At 39.7% G+C, this 24,300-nt stretch overlaps 1 protein-coding gene across 1 annotated transcript in view; it reads left to right on the forward strand.

Moving 5' to 3' along the window:
- Positions 1-775: 775 nt before the first annotated feature.
- LOC134206868 (uncharacterized) overlaps positions 776-24,300 on the forward strand; it is a 53,197-nt gene continuing 29,672 nt past the window's right edge. The window contains exons 1-4 of the mRNA XM_062682606.1: positions 776-1,083; positions 1,997-2,106; positions 2,171-2,880; positions 18,399-19,391. Of these exons, the coding sequence (XP_062538590.1) occupies positions 992-1,083; positions 1,997-2,106; positions 2,171-2,880; positions 18,399-19,391 (1,905 nt within the window). The 5' untranslated portion in view covers positions 776-991. The remainder of the gene's footprint in view (positions 1,084-1,996; positions 2,107-2,170; positions 2,881-18,398; positions 19,392-24,300) is intronic.

Below are 24,300 nucleotides of genomic sequence, written 5' to 3' on the forward strand. Positions count from 1 at the left end.
AATTTGACAAACTGTTGAATATTGAAGAAAAAGATTGATGGTGTGAGTGCGAACCCAAAATATTGAAGTAAATATTGAGGGAAATCAGAAAAGTTTGATATTCTTTTCAATATTTCCCCTCATCTCCCCCCGCAGTTTGCCCACAGGAGTGGATGAGGGTTGAGTGTGTGCGTGTTTTGTGCGTTATACCGCTATTTAATTCGTATTAGTTCAAGAAAAAAATGAGTTTTTCTTCAGCTACGGCCATGCCGGCTAATCAGTGAAAATATTGAAGAAAAGTTTGATGAAAAGTTTGACGAAAAAAGTATTGTCAATATATGCCTCGTGTGGGGTCTGCTTTGAATATTAAATCTCAGTTATTAACTAAAATCAAGCTCTATCTGGTAAAAGGGCTAATGTCGCAAGAGAGAATTCTCTTCGTCGACTTTCCCTCATTTGAATAAAAGTGACAAACAGAGGATTTCTTTGCAGTTTATTACCTCAGAAGGCAAGTTTGCATTGTTTTCTATCGTTCTGAGGTGATAAACCACAAAAAAAAAAACAGCTGCTTGTCACTTTTATTTAAAAGAGGGGAAGTCTTCGAAGAGAATCCTCTTTTGCGACATTCGCCCTTATTCCAGATAGAGCTTGAAATATCTTTTGAATCCTTCGTTTCCGTCGTTTCCGTGTATATGGTGAAAAGGCTTTTTGTGACACCGACAGATCCGGAAACAACTCCTTTGCCCCTACTTTTTTGGCTACACATGGAGCAAATTACATGCGCGCTGATCAGGCATGTGCGCATTTAACAATTCAAAAACAGATCGCGAAATATTTTAAAATTTTTTGAAGAACATTATTTTGAATTTGCTTAAATTTACTTTTTTTTGTCAACGGTTACGTGAAAGTTTGCTTGAGGACAAAATAGTGAAATTACTGTTAAAAGACTTGGATATTCAATATAAAATCGCTTGTTGCTATAGTTTTCACTGCGCATTCAGAAATATAAAAAATGGCTAAGGACGTGCTACAAAAACTTTTGCGTTCCAAAAATAAACTACGAAAATCCGATTTGCTTTCCGATCAGGAATATCTTGAGCTATCGTAAGTAAATATACGTTCATGGCGTAAAATTTTTAATGATTTGAAATATTAATTACGGGAAACCGCTATTTATAGCTATAATAGAAATAAAAACAAAATCATTTAAATGTGATAGTATTTAGATTTACCTACCTGGTTCTCAATTTGAATTCTAGTTTTATTAAACGTAATTGCACTTCTGTCCGCTCCGCATAACAGTCCCATGCCATTTTCCTCAAGTTTTTAACGATAACCAGCTAGTATATACAATATTTTTTATCGGGTCAAGGAAGCAACTGTCTTAAAATATAATTACATTTAGATGGACTGATAGTTTAACAGAATTACGAGGAAAGCAGAGTAGCAAAGTACAAAAGTACAGAGTAAAAAAAAAACTAGAGAAAACTGCAAATATGTAGCTCTTTTTCACACATTTATGACACACAACATCATCTCATTGGATTTACTTTAAACAAATTTTATTCGACTTGTTGACTTGATTAACCCTTGTGTTCCGGAGGTACTGCCAAAACATCGTTATTTATCTCATGATAAAAATTTCAAAATCGGATTTGTTTTAAAACTGGTTTATTTTATTTATTCATCAACAGGCTATTTAAGCCCCAATGATGTTTCTACTAAATCTATTACATCAATAGCTAATTAGTATACTTTACAACATATTTTATGACGATTCTTTACGAACAACTTAATTTTTATCTGCTGGCATGAGTTACATCACACAAAAACATTCTAACTCCTAAATTCACAATAAATTCTGAATCATAAAATTACAACGAAGACAAATAAGAATTGATGAGAATAATCTGCCTTTCTTAAAAGTGTTATTTTGACCTTTGTAACATTATCATTTTTAATGCACGAGAAAGATACCATCATCGCTAGGTGAATTAATTGGGACTTTCAATTTTAGGACTATGTCCTTTGACGAATATTACAGAAGCAATTTTAACTCCGGGCAATTGCTGACAATTACAACATCAGAAGCAAATCACTTGGAAAGGTTTCACGAAGAGCTGGAAAGTATGTTAAAATAATATATTTGACCGGGATCGTATTGTTAATCATTTTGTTTTTTTTTTTTCAGAAAAAGTTGAGCGCACACAAAAGCGGATTCGTGACAAACGGGTTAAGAAAAAGACTCCTACAGATAAACATCCCGTTCCTGGTCCTATCGTTTCACACCCAAAAAATGCCGAAGTGGATACAACGCAACAAGATGCTCTTCAAGATTCCAGCACCATTCGTCATTTGGTAGACGATATTGAGAAGAGGATGGTGGAAGAACCGATACAAGATGCTGAACAACACCCTGCACCAGAACAGCAAGCGGTCGTGGAAATACGTCCTCCGACTGAGGATGACCTTGAACCAGCTCTACGGAATTTAAATGAGTCATTCAGCATGATAGATTTGCAGCAAAATTTTCCCCCGAAAGAGATGCTGATACAGGAATCCGACTTACCGTTGCATGACACAATCGACGATGAGATAGATCTTGGGCCTCCGGGAGATGCTGCAGCGTTTTTCGGAGCCGACCATCCCATGCCGCTGAGCGACCGTTCGGTTTACAATCAGCTGTTGCAGGAATTTCCAACTCTTGGTCGACCGAAGAGGGCAGGAAGATTCGAAGAGCTGGAAGTGGCACTTGCACCACCTCTGATAACGGATCTCAGAACGTCGACGCCCATTGGTTCTAATCCGGTCATGCGTCGATTCTACAAAACTGATCTCAGTGCAATCAAAGGACCAAGTACGATTGGTGATAATCGTAAGAGCGAAGAACAAGCAGAACAGGTATGTAACATACATCACATGGAATGTCTTTAGGGTATAGGATGAGGCACGATGGGTCACATGAGGAAAACTCTCTGCCTTAGAATATAGACATAAAAAAAAGGGATGGCGTTGATTCACGGTGGCTATGGGGAAATATTATTTTTCAAAAATCAGTATCTCTGAAACACCCACCACGCGAAAGTATATGCTCTCCTCTTTCATATGGTGGGTAAACTAAAATGTTCTATCGGGGGATCTAGAACAATTTTTATTTTTTTTCACTATTTTTGGTGCAAAATCCATAGAAATCTCAAATGATAGCCGATTTAACCCCCCCAAAAATGTATGGAAAAATGACCCCCGATAGAACATTTTAAAAATGCACCTACGTGACAGAGAAAACCCTATACTTTCTGTAGTGTGTGTTTCAGAGATACTGATTTTTTGAAAATAAGCCTCTTCGGACAAATGCACCGTGTGATTCAGTGGCAGTAATATCGAAAGTTCATCACTATAAAACCACAAATCAGTGCAAGCTAAGGGCAATAGATAATCTTGTTACTTTCTTCTTCATTTATTATCATTACTTCCCTCTAAAACGCCCCCATTTTCGATAAAATTGTGTTTGTGTTGTGTGTTGATTTTCAACTACCGTGAGCGTGGGCTCCTAATTCCCCACAATGTCATCAAAAAGTTGGGCATTTATTGTTGTCATTTTCATTCATTTATTTAGTTTACATCTAAATAGATAACACTGAATCAACAATTTGACGCCACAATACACGGTTCTAGGCCGCATCTCTCCATCCTCGAATACGCCCCACGCTCGCCAAGTCGTTTTGCACCTGGTCTGCCCATCTCGCCGGATCGGAAGCAAACACCATCTTTGCAGGGTTGCTGTCCGGCATTCTTGCAACATGTCCTGCCCATCGTACCCTTCCGGCTTTAGCTACGACCACCTCGTAGCACTACTTCCCAGGCGGGCCCTGTCGCGCTCGGTTCCGCCCACAAGCATGTACTTTGTCTTTGACGCATTCACCACCAGTCCAACTTTTATTGCTTCACGTTTCAGGCGGGTGTACAGTTCTGCCACCTTTGCAAATGTTCGGCCGACAATGTCCATGTCATCCGCGAAGCAAATAAATTGACTGGATCTGTTGAAAATCGTACCCCGGCTGTTACACCCGGCTCTCCGCATGACACCTTCGAGCGCAATGTTGAACAACAGGCACGAAAGTCCATCACCTTGTCTTAGTCCCCGGCGCGATTCGAACAAACTGGAGTGTTCGCCCGAAATCTTCACACAGTTTTGCACACCATGCACCGTTGCTTTGATCAGTCTGGTAAGCTTCCCAGGGAAGCTGTTCTCGTCCATAATTTTCCATAGCTCTACGCGGTCTATACTGTCGTATGCCGCCTTGAAATCAACGAACAGATGGTGCGTTGGGACCTGGTATTCACGGCATTTTTGAAGGATTTGTTGTACAGTAAAGATCTGGCCCGTTGTCGAGCGGCCGTCAACGAAGCCGGCTTGATAACTTCCCACGAATTCGTTCACTAATGGTGACAGACGACGGAAGATGATCTGGGATATCACTTTGTAGGCGGCATTAAGGATGGTGATCGCTCGAAAGATCTCACACTCCAGTTTGTCGCCTTTCTTGTAGATGGGGCATATAACCCCTTCCTTCCACTCCTCCGGTAGCTGTTCGGTTTCCCAGATTCTGATTATCAGTTTGTGCAGGCAAGTGGCCAGCTTTTCCGGGGCCATCTTGATGAGCTCAGCTCCGATACCATCCTTACCAGCTGCTTTATTGGTCTTTAGCTGTTGAAAGGCATCCTTAACTTCCCTCAAGGTGGGGGCTGGGTGGCTTCCATCGTCCGCTGAACTGACGTAGTCATCTCCTCCGCTGCCTTGACTTTCACTGCCTGTACTCTCAGCGCTATTCAGATGTTCCTCGTAGTGCTGCTTCCACCTTTCGATCACCACACGTTCGTCCGTCAAGATTCTCCCATCCTTATCCCGGCACATTTCGGCTCGCGGCACGCAGCCTTTGCGGGATGCGTTGAGCTTCTGATAGAACTTGCGTGTATCTTGAGAACGGCACAGCTGTTCCATCTCCTCGCACTCCGCTTCTTCCAGGCGGCATTTCTTCTCCTGAAAAAGGCGGGTCTGCTGTCTCCGCTTCCGTCTATAACGTTCCACGTTCTGCCGGGTACCTTGCTGCAGCGCGACCGCCCGCGCTGCGTCCTTCTCCTCCAGAATCTGTCTGCACTCTTCGTCGAACCAATCGTTCCGTCGACTTCGACCCAATACCCGACGTTGTTCTCCGTTGCGTTGTTAATGGCTGCTTTGACTGTATTCCAGCAGTCCTCAAGAGGGGCAAGGAGCAAGGAGCAAACCCCCCCTTCCCTGTCAGCATACGATCATAGTTCCCACCGGGGTTGGTTACCCGATCTTCCCTAAGGTTGCTCGTATTCCGGCCAGCACCGCGGGGAGGTAGGGATAGGAGTTGCTGGGTAAGAGGCTAAGGACCGCGAGATGGGGTCTATTTTATTCCTTCAGGTACGCGAAGTACCAATGGTACGCTTTACCCAGCATTTGCCGTGCCTGTTTATTGTTGTCATTTGGAGATAATAATTCAATAAATTAGCGTTGATAACGAAAATATAAAAAAAATATGAAAAATGTCAAAAAAATGGTTTCCATTAGCAGCAGTACTAAAACGCTGTTTTAGTTTTCTCAATTTTCAGCAAAAAAAAAAATGGATTCATTTTTTTAAAGATAAGTGTAAAAGCAGATTATTTGTAGCTTCGATATGATAAAAATCGGCTTTCAGAGAGATCTCTATCTTATAGAAAGCAATTTATGTTATGATTTATATTATGAATATGACACTAGATTTTCTTCCTGTTCCTAATTGTGCGCGCGAAATCGATACTAGGTACAATAAGCCCGGCTTGTCAACCGACATTGGACGTAGCAAATGTTTAGGCAAGGAAACATGTTCCAAAATGCTGGAATAAAAAAGAATAGCAAAAAATGCGAAGATAGATTATCCCGAATGAGACAAAAGACATCTGCTACTTGACCACAGCCACTGCCCAAATGGTCCCGCTCCCTATATCACGTGGCTAGCACGAATTCAATAATTTTCCCTGGAAAATCGCCATAATTTCCCACTCGAAAATTTCCTAGGTCGGACTGGGATTCCGACATTTGAGAAAATAGCACTTAGGGTAAGATGGGTCAGACCGTTTTTGAGTAATAATTTGGTTCTACTTTATTCCTACCCGTTATGCTGGGTAGACACCTTTACGTGGTGTGTTACGGGGTAAGATCTACCACGGTTACATTGTCAGCTACAGGCAAATCCTGACCCAACGAATACCTTCCTCATTATCCAACTCCGTGGTACTTATGAGCAGTGTTGTAAAATGTCATTTGCATTCGTTTGTATAATTTTTCCAGAACTTGTTCAGAAGTTGGCTATCGGCTCCTGAGGTATGTCGAACTTATAGCCCTTAAATGTGCCTACAACATTGTCTAATAAGACATTGCTGTAAATATGTAATCTGGGGCGTGTGAGGCAAAATGTCATTCAAATGACATTATGTCAAATGACACGTGACATTTTGGAGAGTTTTCACTCTCCAGCCTCAGATGTTATATTTAGAGCAATGTACCCTTGGACAAAAATATAGCCCTACTCAAGCGTTATGAGTACATCCAAAAATATGAAGTAAATTTGGCTTCTGAAAAAAGTTATGAACAAATTAGTCAAATGACATGCAGATGACATTTTACAAGCCTGCTTATGAGGGTGTCGCTAAGTCGGTGGCCTCTCGTTAAGTCAGTACCACATCAACACTTCTTTCCTCTCCCTAGTTACGGTGAAGATGGGCGTGGCCAGGAGTAGTAATCCTCATGCTTTTGTTATTTTTGTTTAAGACGAATCAAGGACCACTCCCCTTCTTGATTTCTGATCGCATTCTAGATAAGGATCTCAAAAGTAAAACATGAGTATCACTAGTGTCCAATCTACGAATTACACCGTAACAATGCAAAAAAAATGCAAATGCAAATGCAAAAATACTTTATTGTCAGATGTTAAAATTTCATTTTGGTAGAGTTTGGCAAGGTGAAATATTTTTCAGCATTGTTTCTTGAGTTGATTTGAATTGTATTTTCTTAAAAGTGATATACAATTAAACGGCAATGTTTGCGTCGTTATCGATCTCAACAGCATCAATGATGGCCGTCGGCGGTGGTTGCTGCAGGCAATTTATTCGCAACGGTAGCGTCTATCCAGTAATTTTCCGCGAGCGATAATGGCCGCCAGCTTGTCTGCGGGTTAGTCTCTGATTTGAGGTTTGTGGATCAATGTGGTATATAAGAAGGCTTGAATTCACTTCATCAGCACGTTCTGATATGCCACATTGGTCAGAATGCTCGGAGCGGTGGGTGCAGTTGGCCTCCACAAACGACAAATCAGAGACTAAACCGCCGGCAAGTTGGCGGCCATTGCCGCTCTTTAATAACTAAACGCCAACTAAAATATATTTTGTTCTTCTCTAAATCTCCATTTGAAACAAAAAAGAGTTGGTTTTAGGCGAAATTTCTTTAAAGTGAAATAAAATTAAATGGCTATAATTTCCTCGTTAGCGATTCCAACGGTATCAATGATCGGTCGTCATTTAGCTTCTTCTTCTTCAATGTCTCTACATACCAACTGGTCTGCTTTTCAACTTAGTATCCTATTAGCATTTCCTCAGTTATTATTTGAAAGCTTTTCTATGTCCGCCATTGCATGAGACTGTATCTAGTGTTATAAGTACAATGGATACACTATGCCTAGGGTGTCGAGAAGGTAAACAACCCGAAAACATCCTAGTGCGGAGCGAGAATCGAAGTCGCCATCTCCAGATTGGCAATCCTACGTTTTCGCTCGCAAGGCTACTGGAGAACCCCATATAGGATGTGAAATTTTCTCTTCAGATTCGGAAACTCGTTTGGTTGCTGTCAGTAATTGTAAAGGCTCATCAAGACGCATATATCGCTTCCTTTCATGATCCCCATTTTGATCGGAACATAGTTGATTTTAGACAAATTTTCTTCAAATTGAAAGTGGCAATTATGGCGTCGGTAGCAATTTCAGCAGCGTCAGAGCTGTCCGTCGGCGGTGTGGTTGCTGCGAAAAAATATTTGCCGCGCTATCGTCTGTAACCATTCAGCAGTATAAAGAGAAATCTTTTCGCAAATTCAAACACGGCAAATAAAACCCTTCTCTTTGTATAGTAATGAGTAATGGTCCTAATAAATGAAAATGACCGATTTTTGAAATGACGCGCCTTTGCAATTATTTACAGCGAGCAACGATTTCACTTGAGTGATGCTTTTACTGACGACGAGTTTTCTTTTTTGGCCGCCATTGTCGGATGAATTTTCACTTTGCTGGAAATTTTCGGTAAAACAAATTCTCTACTGTGTACAACGGTGGTCCTAACAAAAGACCGAATAATTTAATTATACCGTGTTATACCACAACCGCCGTCCGGTGATTCCTTGCTACGAACACCGGATGGTACACGCTCCGTGAAAATTCGACCGTAAATAACGCGCTGCTGTTGTTGCCACGACCGCTATACACACACACGACCACTACAGCCACACTCGCCGTGAAATTTCGATCGAAAATGGCGAGCGCACGCAAGACACGACTCTTTTTATGCAAAAGGAAAATGAAGCGGTGGGCCAAAAGTGCGTACCTAACAGCAATCTGATGTTCGTGCTGGGGATGCATGAACGGAATTGGAATTTTTACCAGGAGTTAAAGAACTTTAATAAAATTAGCGAAATGGTGGAAAGTTTGCAAAGTGATTGATATATAAATCTCAAAAATCCATTGAAAGATACAATTGTTATTAACGTTTGAAAACTTACATGATTTCGTGACGGTCCCCAATTTGAAAATTTTCATTTTGCACCTTGTATCCAAGGCTTTCCCTTAGACCAGCGGTTCTCAACCTTTTTCTTGAGAGGTACCCCTTGGAATTTTTGCATTAATTGAGGTACCCCCTCTCGAAATTAGGCTTCCAATTCTTTTGAAAGAATAATACCGAGCCCTTTGAAGAGAAGCTCTTTTAAGCTTTTGAATCCCTTTGAAGTAGACTCCCGCGCCTCTTCATTAGAGGCTTCTGAGCCTCTTGTAGAGAGGCTTCCGAGCTTCTTGAAGGCGGTTTTTGAGCCACTAAAAACGACGCTTCCAAGCCTCTTGAAAGAAGGCTTCCGAACCACTTGAAAGTAGACTTCTGAGCCTCTTCAGGGTGGCCAGTGAATCGGGAAAACGGGAAATGCGGGAAATATGCGGGAATTGGAAGTCCATGCGGGAAATGCGGGAAAAAGTCGGGAATTTCTTGAAATTACACAAAAAATCGGGAAAAAAGTCACCAGGTGTTCATTTCATTAAATCATGTATAATTATTGTAGTGTATAACATGAAAAACATTATTTACTATTTTAAATGCATATGTTTTTCAATGTAACGTTTAAAACTATTTGAGGAACTAATCGGCTTTGTCGAATGTAGGATATCTGTTCCCATATTAATAACAGCCCGTATATTAATCTCAACCGTCGATAAACCAAATAAAAAATCAATTTGGTAACAATTTCTCACATCGTATGTACACAATAATGAATAGACCACCTTCTCCAATGTTTGGAATATTATTTAAAATTCCGTTTGAGTAATGTTTTAGTTCACAAGACTCAAATTATTAAAAACAAAATTATAAAACACATTCATTTTCATTTTCCTACCTCTGAACTGTTGATTTGATGCACTGCTAGATTGCTACTAGCAGATTCATCTCATTTCACGCCGTTGTTTTCCACTCAACTTCAAGCTAAAATGAATGAATCCTTTAAAATACACTCCACAACACATAGAGCACATCACAATTTCACTATAAAAATAATCATACTTGAAAAACTAACGCGATTTCCTATAGTTTGATATAGGTTTATTTCGAACAACGTCTAAATTATTCTTGTCCGTATTCCAAACTATTTACATGGCTTGCAGCATCGGCAAGGGTTGCCGACCTAGATTTTTATTTCAAAAATGCTTGAATAAACTTTTACTGTGAAATTCAACTCTTATGTTTGTAAAACAAGGTATATCGAAGAGATAAGCTATGACAAACATACAATTAAACTGATAAGTTGGAAAACTACAACGAAAACTGGAATTTTGTAATTATATTTTAACTCAAATACAAAACAATGAAGAACTCGGCATCACTGCAATCATATCGTTACGTATACACACAAGTAATAGTGTGCGTATTTTATGTTGGAAACAGTATTATTGATATAGGTACAGGCATAGGATTAACTTTTTTTGAATGTTATTGAAATTAGGGATCCTATATGGGAATGTAGGATCCCTAATTGAAATAGGTGCATGGCAGTGATAATGTTTTTTAGCTAAATACTTCTAAATTGTGATAACAATTTCATTTTTGACGTTACCAAATTGTTATCAATTAAAAATGACGTGAGCCGATCATAATAATTCTCATGTTTCTTGATTATTGGGTGAGAAATAAATGCATTTCATATGCGCATTGGCTTATTGTTATTGATATAGGAACAGATACCCCATAATGAAAATGGTATTGAAATCAGAATTATCTAATGTTGAGTCTAGAGCCGTCGGCAATGACGATGGAAAGCAACATGTCACCTACGCTTCAGCAGGTTTCTGAGACCATAAATACAGTGGCGTTTCCCTAACCTCAATCTACCTGTGCACTAAGTTTAAATTTAAGGAATTGGTGTGCGGAAATGCCTAGAATAACTAGATTTTGATTAGTATAAACTACTCTAATAATTTTCTTTTCCATTTGGGCTGCCAAAATATCAAAATTTTCACTTTTTGGGTCAGTGCACAGGTAAAAAGTGAGGTTACGCGACGCCACTGCATAAATATCTCCAAGAGTCCGAGAAAAAGCTAATTAGCATTTCTTTGCAGCTTGTGGATTCCTGAAGATGCTTTATCGATATTCTCTTGAAAGCGACTCGAGTTTCGTCTGGAGACTTGTCGACATTGGTCGAGTATTTCCAATTATGTCCAATTCAAGGCACACTTCTCAACGATCTCTGGTCATTCGTCGTTACCATCTTAATTTTAACACATGGTAACGCTGTACAGAAAAAGTGCTTTAGATTAATGATTTAGATGTTTACATAACCAGCAAGAGGATGAATAGGTAGCAATAGTAGTAATAATCAAATCAATAATACATCAATGGTCAAAGTAAAATAAGTCTCAAAAACTGAAAATAGATTGAGGAAAAAAAAATAGAGATGTTGTTACCCATCTTGACGAATGAAGGTTATAATTATAATTATTTTTATTAAAGTGGTTTGCAGCAGAAGAGATGAGCCAGCCTAGGGCTGGAAGAAGATGGATGAAAAAATACTGGCAGACGCAAAAATGTTTATTCTCTCAACGGCTTCTTCACTTTATTTTAAGGTTTACTCTAGACCAACATTTGAAAAGAGCGTAACAGTCATATTTATTCTTCCCGGTTCCTCGTCTGCATATAGACAAAGAACTGGAAAGGATAAATTTTGGCTGTTACAAACTTTTCAAATGTTGATTTAGAACTATCGATTTTTAAAATACATTGTTAGAGGTCTTAAAAATTGAGCTTAAATTGAATTGACTGAGACAATAAAACTAAATAAATTTATGTCAGGAAACGAAAATTAAAAGCACTTTTTGAATAAAATATAATTAATCAGGATTTTTTTGAGATTAGAATAGAAATTTGAAATCTCCAAAATTGCATCGAGAATTTTCAAAAATATCGGGAAAAAGTCGGGAAATATGCGGGAATTTTAAAACGGAAGTTTAGTGGTCACCCTGCCTCTTGAAAGAAGGATTCTGAGCCTCTTGAATGGGGGCGTCCGAGCCTCTTGAAAGAAGGCTTCCGAGCCTCTCGAAAGGAGCCTTCCGAGCCTCTTGAAAGGAGGAGGCTTCTGAGCCTCTTGAAAGGACGCTTCCGAGCCTCTCAGAAGGAGGCTTTTGAGCCTCTTGAAAGGATGCTTTTAAGTCTCTAGAAAAGGAGGATTTTGAGCCTCTTGAAAGGAGGCTTCTAAGCCTCTTGTAAGGCTTCCGAACCTCTTGAAAGAAGGCTTCCGAGCCTCTTGAAAGGACACTTTAGAGCCTCTTAGAGGGAGGCTTTTGAGCCTCTTGAAAGGATGATTTTGAGTCTCTTCAAAGGGATTTTTGAGCCTCTTGAAAGGAGACTTCCGAGCCTCTTGAAGGAAGGCTTCCGAGCCTCTTGAAGGAAGGCTTCCGAGCCTCTTGAAACAAGGCTTCCGAGCCTCTTGAAAGGACGCTTCCGAGCCTCTTAGAAGGCGGCTTTTGTGCCTCTTGAAAGGATGCTTTCGAGCCTCTTGAAATGAGGCTTCCGAGCCTATTGAAAGGAGGCTTTTGAGCCTCTAGAAAAGGGGGCTTTTGAGCCTCAAGAAAAGAAGTTTTTTGAGCTTCTTGAATGGGAGGCTTCCGAGTCTCTTGAAAGGAGGCTTTTAGGCCTCCTAAAAGGGATTTTTGAGCATCTTGAAATGAGGTTTCCGATCCTCTTGAAAATAGGCTTCCGAGCTTCTTGGAAAGAGGCTTTTCAGCCACTTGAAAGAAGGCTTCTGAGCCTCTTGAAAAAGGCTTCCGAGCCTCTTTAAAGGAGTCTTCCGAGCCTCTTGAAAGGACACTTCCGAGCCTCTTAGAAGGAGGCTTTTGAGCCTCTTGAAATTAGGCTTCCTAGCCTCTTGAAAGGAGCCTTCCGAGCCTCTTGGAAGGAGGCTTCTGAACCTGGAAGGAGGTTTTTGAGCCTCTTGAAAGAAGACTTCTGAGCCTCTTGAAAGTAGGCTTCCGAGCCTCTTGAAAAGATATTGAAAGGAGGCTTCCGAGCCTCTTGAAAGGAGGCTTTTGAGCCTCTAGAAAAGGAGGCTTTTGAGCCTCTAGAAAAGAAGTCTTTTGAGCTTCTTGAGAGGGAGGCTTCCGAGCCTCATGAAATAAGGTTTTCGGGCCTCTTAAAAAAAATCGCTTAGGTCTGGGGGAGCCTTCAATTGAAGCAAAACCTATATGCTGATTTTATCAAAGATATTCCTCGAAGGACAATTGATTTTCCCATCTCTGAAGCCAACAGTTAATCACAAAACGAACTGATATTGAAGAAAGGATCTTGTGGTCAAACCAGGTCAAACGATTTGAAATTTGGTGAGAAAATTCCATTATATTTATTATTAACGTATATTGAAACTATATGACTATATATTCAAAACAAACCATCAGGGCACCCAATTGAAGCGATTTGGATAGGAAGAGTGGAATTGACAACTTCCTATTGTTAACATTTCGTGGATAAAGGGCGGGCTCTTCTCCCCATCTATTAGGTCAATCTGGGAATCGAGGGCTAGGCTATATTATTGTATGTACTAACTTTCTTCTGGAAGGAGATTCTCTATTTATCCCGTGGATTCTCATAAGTGTTTCTGCTTATGGAACCACCCCACCCATTTTTGGCCCTTCATACAGGAGTCTGATGAAATACAAACAATAGTATGATCATGATCAAATCGTTTGTCAGATATGGCCAGTGCTATCGGCAGGTGCCTTGCTCCAATAGATGGTAGTATCATCATCATCATCATCATCATCTAACAGATCCCCTTTGATTTTGCTGGGAAACGTTTTGTAACGAAAATTGCGTTTCAAACCGTTTCCCAGCAAAATCAAATAGGATCTGTTGGGCACACAAGTCGACATAGCAAATGCCCTACTAGATTGAAGATTGACATATCAAGCACTATCCGGAATAAGGGCGAATGTCTTTGTGGTTTATCACCTCAGAACTATAGGAAACAACGACGAAACAAATATCATTCAAAGTTCTTCAATTGTGATAGGCGGTAGCTGTAACTGGAACCAGTTTGCACAGCATATTGATTCATCTCTGGAAAACATAAAGTGGCGAATTAAGGTTGGCTCATAAAGACGAAAGCACAACGTTTGAGCAGGATGGATTGTGCTCGATTGCATGAAACGAACGAAGGACGGATAGCCTATCAGATATAGCAAGGCAGCTAGATTACGCCGATGTATGTTGTGTGATGATATGTCCCAGGTAGTATGATGGTTTCAGGGAAAATATATAACCAGAACTGGTACGTATTGAACGCGACGGTACACAACAATTAATACATAAAACAAGAAAAATTACAGGACTTGTAGGCATAGTTAAACGTTTATACTACTTTATTTGTAGGTATTTCAATGTTATTTCGCCTATTTTTAACATTTCTGCTGACTTCACATCTATGCCATTTGACACCGATTTATATGTTTGCATTTCTGATTTTCTACCGATAGAATTATCCCTCTCTCCCTTCCATCGACAACCACTATAATTGTAATGTACTAACTTCTCTTTTTCATGGTACGCCCTGAATACCATTTTTAAATATCCCTTTTGTCAGCGATCGTTTTGAAAGGCTGCTAAATAAAGTTCAAAATAGGTGTCATATGGTTTTTAACCTTACTTTAAGTAGTTTTCGATATATTTTCCAAATAAAAATAGCTTTCAAGAATGATTTGATGGTATTTTATATACCATAAATTAATCAATTATATTAATCAAATCAAATTTTTGCTATGGAGCTCTAGACCACTATTGCGAAAATAAAGATATGTTTCAAAAGAATGTAAAGGAAATTTCAGCCGTATTAAATCATATCTAAAATTTAAATGTTCAATCTAATCAAATCTATTACATCTTTTCAATTGGGATTCCATTTGCCAGCAAATAGAAAATCTCAATTGATTCGTTTATCCCATACAGTACAGTTTGCTAATTGTACATAGAAAAAAAGTGTACATTGAAAAATTTTACGCACCAAAGTAAATCGATCCCTCCAATCGCGAAAAGGAAATCTCAACCCTGTTTGGACATAACATTTCTATGTTTGACTGCTTTTTAATTAGGTTTTGCCAGGCTTTGCCTCAGTTAGTGAGCTGTTTAATAATAATTGTAAGACTTGTTTGTTTTACGATGTATTAAAAAAAGATTGTGAAAATACTTATTTTAATCATATTTATTTTACATATGTATTTATTTTAATCTAAACGCTTATGTTATTATGTATGATACTGCCATCCGTCTTTTTATTTCATCTTTTCAGAAATCAAGAAGTCTATTTTTCGATCTTTGAACTAGAATGAAGCATATTCCTTGATTCAAACCAGGCCATTTCTTGACGAACTATTTCCTTTCCATCTCTGAAGACAGCATACATCTAACGAGCTGGTCCCTCCTCATCCAGGACATGTGAATTGAAACTTGGTGAGAGATTTCCATTATATATACCTTTTTGACAAATTGTATTGGAACTATATGACTATATACTATAAAAAAACCATCAGGGTACCCGATTGAAGCGATTTGGATAGGAAGAGTGGAATCGCCAACTTCCTATTGTTAACATCTCGTGGATAAAGGGCGGGCTCTTCTCCCCATCTATTGGGTCAATCTGGAAAAGAAGGCTAGATTATAGTATTGTATGTACGAACTTTCTTCTGGAAGGAGATTCTCTATTCATCCCGTGGATTCGCATAAGTGTCTCTGCTTATGGACCCCCCCCACCCATTTTTGGTCCCTCACCCACAACTTTGATGAAATACAAACAATAGTATATGTCCTCCTGATCAAACCGTTTATCAGATATGACCAGTGCTATCGGCAGGTGCCTTGCTACAATAGATGGTAGTATCATCATCATCATCATCTTAAAGGATTTTTGAGCCTCTTGAAAGGAGGCTTCCGATCCTCTTGAAAGGAGGCTACCGCATCTCTTGAAAGGAGGTTTCCATGCCTCTTAAAAGGAGGCTTCCGAGCTGTCGTGTCGCTTTGCCGACATTTCTCCCACAGGGATGGGCTAAATATCCTACACGAGCCTCTTAAAAGAAGGCTTACATACCTCTTGAAAGGAGGCAACCTAATCACTTGAAAGGAGGCTTCTGAAGTGCCCAGGAGGCTTCCGAGCCTCTTGTAAGAAGGCCTTCAAGCTGCTTGGAAGAAGGCTTTCGAGATGCGTAGAAGGATGCTTCTAATCCTCTTGCAACGAAGCAACCGAGCATTAGTGAAAAAAAATTCATTTTGTTCATTCGACGTTTTGCTCGTTCGATCTTTTGTTCCGCAGCCCTTTATACATTGTGCTGGTTGTGGAAGGCAGAATTCAATTGGGATTTATTGATCACATTGCATATTATATACAATATAAATTTTTGAAATAAAAAGTTTTGATTGGAATTGTAATACGTCCGCCATTACGCATTTTTGTCCGAGGTACCCCCTAGTGCCAGCGAAGGTACCCCCAGGGGTACATGTACCCCAGGTTGAGAACCGCTGACTTAGACGTAGTTTACGTAAAAAAAACAGTTCGAGTCTCGCGGGAGAATTTCATTTTGTGCCGACAACATCCAAATCGTTGCAAATGCCACATTAGTGAATAAATTGCTGTAGCAACAACTTGCCGACAGCCGATGCTCGGACCGGCCCTAATGCTATGATTCCGCTAACGATGCCAAACCATTATGCTTTGGTATTTAAGGATAGTTTGTCTAATATCAACCTTCTGAATCACTAACATCATATAATCGAACTCAGAATCACGCTAAAATATTTCACTGAAGAATTTTCCGAATTTTCCAGTTCCTAGCGATTGCATTTTAGAAAATTTATTTCAACTTAACCTCCCTTCCAAACATAATGGTGGTCCTGAAAAGAGCCGATTAATTTCCGCTTGTGCCTCACTAACTGCAACCACTGCAGTATTACACTGTATTACGCGACCGCCATCCGATGATTCGGCGCTACGGACGCCGTCGATTGACGCCAGATCCGCCGACGATGCTGTTTGGTACACGTAAATGATGCGCTGCTGCTGCCACGGCCGAGCGAAAAAATTTTATCCGCACCACCACACCGTTGCGACAGCGACAGTGGGCCAAAAGGCCGATTCCTTACATCAATCTGATGTCCGTATTGGGGATGCATGAAAGGGATTGATTCTTTCTGATTTTTTTACCGGGTTGGGAAAGGAATTGATAATAAATAGTATCGATGGAATTGGTAAATTGCTAGAGAGTTTCTGAATCGATTGATAAGAAAATCTCAAAAATCCAACGGAAGATAAAGCCGCATTTAGTGTTTGAAATCTCTCCTAATTTCGTAACGGTCTCGAATTTAGAAATTTCCGTTTGACACTCTTCTGTATCCGAGTCTTAGGCTTAGACGTAGTTATGTAAAAAAAGCAACAAGCAGTTCTTTATCCTTCCATATTTTCTGGATAATGTGGTGGATCGATTGATGCAGATGCTCACTTCCGTGTTTGAGAAGCTCGACCGGGATCTCGTCCTTCACAGCAGCTTTACTGTTTTTCAGCTTATTTAGAGCCTTCTTTATCTCACCCAGAGTTGGTGGTTCCATAGCTTGACCGTCGCCGACTATGACCATCCTGCTTCTTAATACACCTTCATTTTCACCGTTCAACAAATCTTCGAAGTGCTCCTTCCACCTGGCTGCCACCATAATCTTGTCTGTCAACAAATTACCCTCCCGGTCATTGCACATGGCACTGGCGCAGTCTTATGTCGCACGCCATTGACAGTTGCGTAAAACCTCTGCATATCGTTTCTATTCATGTTCTCCTGCGCTTCAGCTATCACACTCTCTTCGTGTTGCCTTTTTTTCTGCGGTGGATTCGTTTCTTTTCTGCCCTTGCTACACTGTACCGCTCTCTGTTGGAACGGGTACGAGCCACTAGCATTCGACTCCTAGCCACATTTTTCTCGTCCGTCACTTGCTCTCACCATCGCTGGCTCATCAAACCAACCATTTCGTTGGTGTCGCTGTGCAGTGCCTAACACAGCTTCGGGATACTTTCCCACAAACTGTTGACGTCGCCAAATCCGGTAGCATCTCATATCCGCTCGTCCAGCTTCTGGTGGTATGTCGTTCGTAGAGATTGGTTTTGGGCCTGTACAAACCTCCTGTTTTGTAAGAGGGCCGTCGTGTCAGGTCTGTTTAGCGTCCCCACCTAACTACAGAACTTGGGCTTGTGCGCTTTGAGCGGTCTCTTTGGCGGAGCCTGCTTGCGGACATATGCAGCTTTTTATAAAAGGTTAACAGAGCCCACTGTCGAACTCCACCACATTCCAGGCAGGACTCGCAGTTGGCCTGGGGAGGGATCGTCAAGCCCTTGGACATAGTCCCTGCTACCCCCAAGAATAAAGGATCCTATGCCTGAATATGCATCTAGTCCTAGTCGAATGAGTTACTTACGTCTGTCTTTGCTGATTGTGAGTTGACTAAATTTCTTCGCAACGTGTCGTACTTTTACACAGCTATCCCTTCATATTTGTACTCGTTATGATAACGCTGTTCTTTTTCCCTATATTTTGCAGGTTGTTCCAACTGCCGTACCGGAAACAGCCGAAACACAAGCAATTTTACCCATTCAGGAAGCATTACCGTCGAGTGAAACCGTAAGGGAAAATGTAGTTTCCGAACCAATTCAAATTTCATCATTGACACAAGTGCAAACGACGGAAATGGAACCAACCGAAGAAATTATTGTTCCACCCGTACCCGGGATTGAGACGGGTACAACACCACCCAACCGTCATGTTCCAGTAGATATTGAGTCACATTCGTCCGCCGAACAGCCTGTGAAAAAACCTCGTCGTGTTTGTAAGCCCAAAAGGAGAGCTCGCATCTTCTCCGCACAACACAATCCCGCTGCTTCGCACTCAAGAACAACTTTTTCAAATTTCGACTTGAACAGAAACGACAGCATGGAAACGTTTGAGCAGACGCGTGCGTTGATCCAGACTATCCTCGATCAACGTGTCACGCGACCAGGTCCCACTATTCATTCATCCCTAATTAGGCGTGATATTTCCGATGCAGCCGATGAGTTGAACTCCATTAGAGGACCACGTGTTAACCAGTCCAATTTGTATCCGATTCAGGAGAGGCCCGAACGGGAAGAAGAACAACAATTCCAAGACGTGGCTCCATCTGTGATTGGTCCGGACATTACGTCGATTCAGACATTATCAGAGATCCTACCCGGTGACGCCAACACTATACTGGATACTGGCCTCGGTAATCAGATGCTGTTCCAGAATTCGTCCGTGGATTTGTCCTTGCGACAAGTCACCATTCCGGACATTCCGGTCACATCGTCCTACCTGAACCAGGGGACATCGGGCATCGGAAACAAATCGCCCGTTGGAAGGTCCCGATTGCAGGCCGAGCACGGCAATGCTGTCGATGAACAAAGGCAAGCTGTATCGACTTTCAGCATACCGCAGATACCGCAGCGTCGGACACCACCCAGTGAGCCCATCACTGCAACTGTAACGGAACAACCGCAGGTGGATCCGAATAATGAGGTGAGTACTTTTGACCTTGAGTCGTTAACGGTGTTCAGCCTTCCATGCAAAGGCGAATGACTGACCCAAAAATAGCAGAGCCCGATAGATAGACTTGTTTATTTACACGTTCCTACCCGGAACTACTCGTTTACTCATAAATAGGTACTTTACTCATTTATTCATTTAAATTTAAATTAATTTAATGTCATAAGAAGAATTTATTCCTTCATTCCTGCTGCCACCTGGAAAAGTTTAGAGAAAAAGTAGAACCATGGAAATTTGACATGGCATGATATAGAAACTGAGTATTAAAATGTCTCTATGACGTTATAGAAATTTTTTTGTCAAACAATTTTTAGTTTGTGGGGTTAGAATTTCAACAATCTTAAGCATTAACTGCTTATTCGAAAAAAAATATATAAATCGAGATTAGAGGTGTGCGCCGGTCCGAAAATCGTCGGCGGCGGCGTTTGTCAGAATTTTGGTCGGCGGCGGCGGCGTTTTCGGCGTCACGCCGAAAGCCATTTGAACCGGCGGCGGCGGCGTGAATCGGCGTGGTGATTTTTTTATAACGTTCTCGAAGATTTTTTTTTTCATTTTTTCGGGATATTTTCAAAACATCAACGGGAGCATCTTTTCCAAAAAAAAAATTCCAAAATATTCATTATTGGAAATTATTTTCGAATTTTCCACAGGAACTACTTTGCAGCTCTTTGTCATTCCCAAGGAAAATTGTTTGGAATTTCAGGGGGAAACAATTCAAAATTTGCATGAGAAACTTTTCAGAATTTTCATGAGAAATTGTTCTAAATTTTGTACTCAAGAATACTCAACAAAATATTTTGTCAAATTTACACTGAACATTTTTCGTCACATCCAAATGACACTCTAAGGAGTTTTTACAGGAAACTCGCTGGAGTTTTCACCAGAAATTTTTTATTAAAGAAAATTTTTCAAAATGAGGAAAAAAATTCTATTTCAATGGAAATCGTTAGCAGTTTTCATAGGAAATTTATTCTTATTGGCATGAAATTTTTTTAAATTGCCATGAAAGGTTCTTCGGAATTTGCAAGAATTCCCACAAGGTGACTACTACCTGGAAAACCTGGAAAAATGTTGGAATAAGGGACCGACTGTTTACTTCGATGACATTTACTTCCAGGGTGCAGCAGCCGTAAAAAGTGTAGACAACAACCTTCCGTGCACCATGTTTACGGTACTCGCCACTGAGTGGCGATACCGGCGTTTCTATCTGTGTTGTTAAGCCTGCTACTCTATGTTCTGAGATTTTCACAATTTTCACCATGAGCTCATGGAAGAATGGTAGTTGGAAATCGATAAAATGTATGGGAAAATCAAGTATTTTGCAAATTCATGGAAAATGGTGGTGTTTTAGAAGAAAGTAGTGATAAGGAATGAAGTATGAGGTGAAAACATTATCTCCTGCACTTAGTTTGTACTGATTAGTAGTCTCATAGTGATGAAATTTCGATTTTACTACCATTGAAAAAACGCCATCTCTTGCATTAATCGTTTTGACTGGTACCTTATTATCAGAGAACTTCTGACACAATCAGAGAACTTTCAAACATGAAAAAATAAAAAAATTAAAAATTGAACACGTATGGATCGTTGTTCCGATCTATGGACAAAAAAAAACGTTTATCCAACTTCAAAGGAACTTCTGAATAATTCCCGGAGCAATACCTAAAGAGAGCTAAGCATTTATTCGGGAAATCAATTAGGTTTTGCTTGTAAAATCTTCTGAGAATTCGCTCGGAAATTCTTCATGAATGTATTAAAAAATATGTAATAATTAAGGATTTCAAGGCAGTTTCTGGAAGACCTATCGAAGAAATTTCTGGATCAATTTTCAGATGGTTTTACAAAGGAATCAGGTGTCCTAGGAATTATAAGCGTAATTTTCTAAATTATTTTTGGGGGAATTTCCAAGATGAGTCCCCGAATGAATTCCTGGAGGAATTTCTAAAGGTAATTCAGGAGAAATTTCCGAAATGATTCTTTAAAGAATTCCCGCGGTAGAACATGAAGAGATTTTCAAGAAAAAAATCTAAAGGAAATTGTGAAGGATTTCTGCTAAAGGAATTTTCGATGGAATATCGAATGAATTTTCCAAGGAATTCCCAGAAGAATTTTCAAAACAATTTCTAAAGGTATTCTCGAACTAATTCTTAAATAAAAATCAAAGAATTCTTCAGAAGAATTCCAAAATGAATTTATGAATTGAATGATGAATGAATGAATGAATGAATGAACAAAATGAATTTTTTATGATTTTTTTTATGAAGATTCCCGAAGGAATTTCGAAACCAATTTCTATGGAAAATTAAAGAGAATTTCCGAATGTTCAATGGAATTTGTAGAAGAGAAACTGAAATGACCGAAAAAATTTCCGGAGAAGTTACTCGAGGAATTTCACAAAAATACCGAAAATAATCTCCTCTAGGAATTCTAGAAATAATTTCCAAAGAAATTCGTTAAGTAATTTATTAAAATTTCCTAAGAAATTCGTAAAGAAATTTTCGAAGGAATATTCCTAAGAATATCCAGAATAATTCCTTAAGGTGTTTTTGTAAATGAATTTTCGAATGAATTCCTAAAAAATCCCCAAGGATTTCAAAGAAATCCGAAGCATTTTTGGAATGTATTCCCAGTAGAGCATAAGTACTAAAACGCTATTGGCGCTGTAACCATGAAAATTATTTTGCCATTTAAAATTATTTGGCTTCAATAAGCTTAACTTGGCATATGTTGCCTATCATGTTGTAGTGTATGATTGGTTGCATCAAATTTCAGAAAGATACGAGGATGTTTCAAATTATTAGATTTTTTAAAAGTTTCATATGGGAGATGCGATTTGGAACTTCAATAGCTATTATCTCAGTATGTGAAAAAAAAGGTATGGGACTAATATGTGAGTTGAGCAGAGTAGATGTTGGTCACATGAACTGGAGCGCCATTAGCAGTTTTATACTTTTTCATTGTCTGTATTTCCGAACGAAATTCTAAAAGAACTAGTTTATTTGTGGACGCAATAGCGCCCGTGGCAAGTGTTTAGATTCCTTTCCGCATTAAAAAAATCAAAATTTTCCACGTCTGTTGTCTGTGATTTTTTTCATCAAATGCTGTGTCTGGTTGTCTAAGTTTGTCACTGGTTTTGTCTTCTGCATCTGATAGTAAAAAAGAATTGAAGTGTCAAATATTTTATTTTTTGTGAGAATTTCCCCGCGTGCTGCGTCTGGTTGGCTAGTCACCGGACAGACAAACAGGGCTATTATATATATGATGATTCCTTAAAACATTTCCGAGGAATCTGATATGAGCCAGCCGTGGGCTGAAAATCTCATTAATTAAGACATTCAAATTTCCGAGAAATGTGCTAAAGGAACTCGTAAAAGAATTTACAAGGGAATCGTGAAATGATTTTCTGAAAGAATATCCGTACGAAGTTCTGAAGCAATTCCCGAAGAAATTCCCAAACAAAGAAGTTTACTAAAGTTCCTCTAACGAAATTACTAATTAAAATCGGTTAAATTTTCGAAGAAATTTTAAAAGAATATCTGCAAAAATCTCCAAAGTATTTTACGAAGGATACCTAAACGAATTTTTATGGAATTTCAGAGGAAGTTCCGAAGGAATTCCTGAGGGAAATTATTTCGAAACAATTCTTAGAATGTCTCTTTGAAGGAATTTCCAATTTCATTTTCTGGAGAAATTTTCGAAGGAATACCTGAAGAAATTTTTGAGTGAATGATTGAAGCAATTTCTGGATGAACTAATTTACGAGTCAGGGCCATAAAGCAAAACCATGCAGAAGGTGGCTGGGTTCGATTTCCGATCAAGTCTAGGAAATTTTCAGGTTGGAATTTTTTTGACCTCCCTGGGAATATAAAAATGTATCACCGTGTTGGCCTCACGATTTATGAATGAAAAATCGCACATTCAACAACAGTGGAAGTGCTTAATTAACACTAAACTGCGAGGCGGCAATGTGCTAGTGGGGTATGCAACCTCTGCCAATATGAAGAAAAAGATGATGTTGTGAAGGCCACCAATAATTTCTTTTGAAAACGTGTTTCGTTTGACTTGTTTGAGCAAAAATCTGTCTGCAAGCCTGAAAAAAAAACTGGAAAAATTTGGAAAATTTGTTTTTACTATTAAGTAGACACCTTGTTCCACTAAAATTCAGAATTTACATGTGAAATTTTCGAATTTTCAATTTCGAAATTTCCGGATGGATTTTGGATTTCTACGGGAGGTTCTTTGTATTGTCCATAAGAAATTTTTAGAAAGTTCCATTCTAAAACATTTAAAACAGGAAAGGGTCGTCGACCAAATAACATTTTCGACCAAATAACTTTGGCTAGATGGACTTCGGTCAAATGATGTGCTTGGTCAAACTACATATTCGGCCTAACAACTTTCGGCCTTGTGGCTTTTGGCCAAATTACTTTCTGCCAAACGACAAAAATTCTATTTCAGCGAGAAATACTTCGGAATTTCCACTCACAGTTTTTCTGAGTTTTTACGGAGAGGTTTTCCGGAATTTCAACGGTAATTCTCGTGGAAATCATTGGTATTTTTACGAAAATTCTCTGGGGCTCCAACGTAATGATGTGGGGATCATTCGGGAAATTCTATGGAAATTCGACTGAAATTCTACGGAAATAAGAAATTTCCACGGAAAATTCTGCGGACTTCTTCAAATTTGAATCGGCGTGGAAAAATATAGATCAGCGGCGTGACAAAATTTTAAACGGCGGCGCGCCGATGCAAAAATGCCGGCGGCGGCGGCGTGCCAAAAACTGTCGTCGGCGGCGGCGTGGCGCGGCGGCGCACACCTCTAATCGAGATATCATGACACCGTGTGAAATTTCAATGATTTTACATTTTCTTATGATGACAG

This window comes from Armigeres subalbatus, chromosome 1, assembly GCF_024139115.2.
Source record: "Armigeres subalbatus isolate Guangzhou_Male chromosome 1, GZ_Asu_2, whole genome shotgun sequence".
Lineage (NCBI taxonomy): Eukaryota > Metazoa > Arthropoda > Insecta > Diptera > Culicidae > Armigeres > Armigeres subalbatus.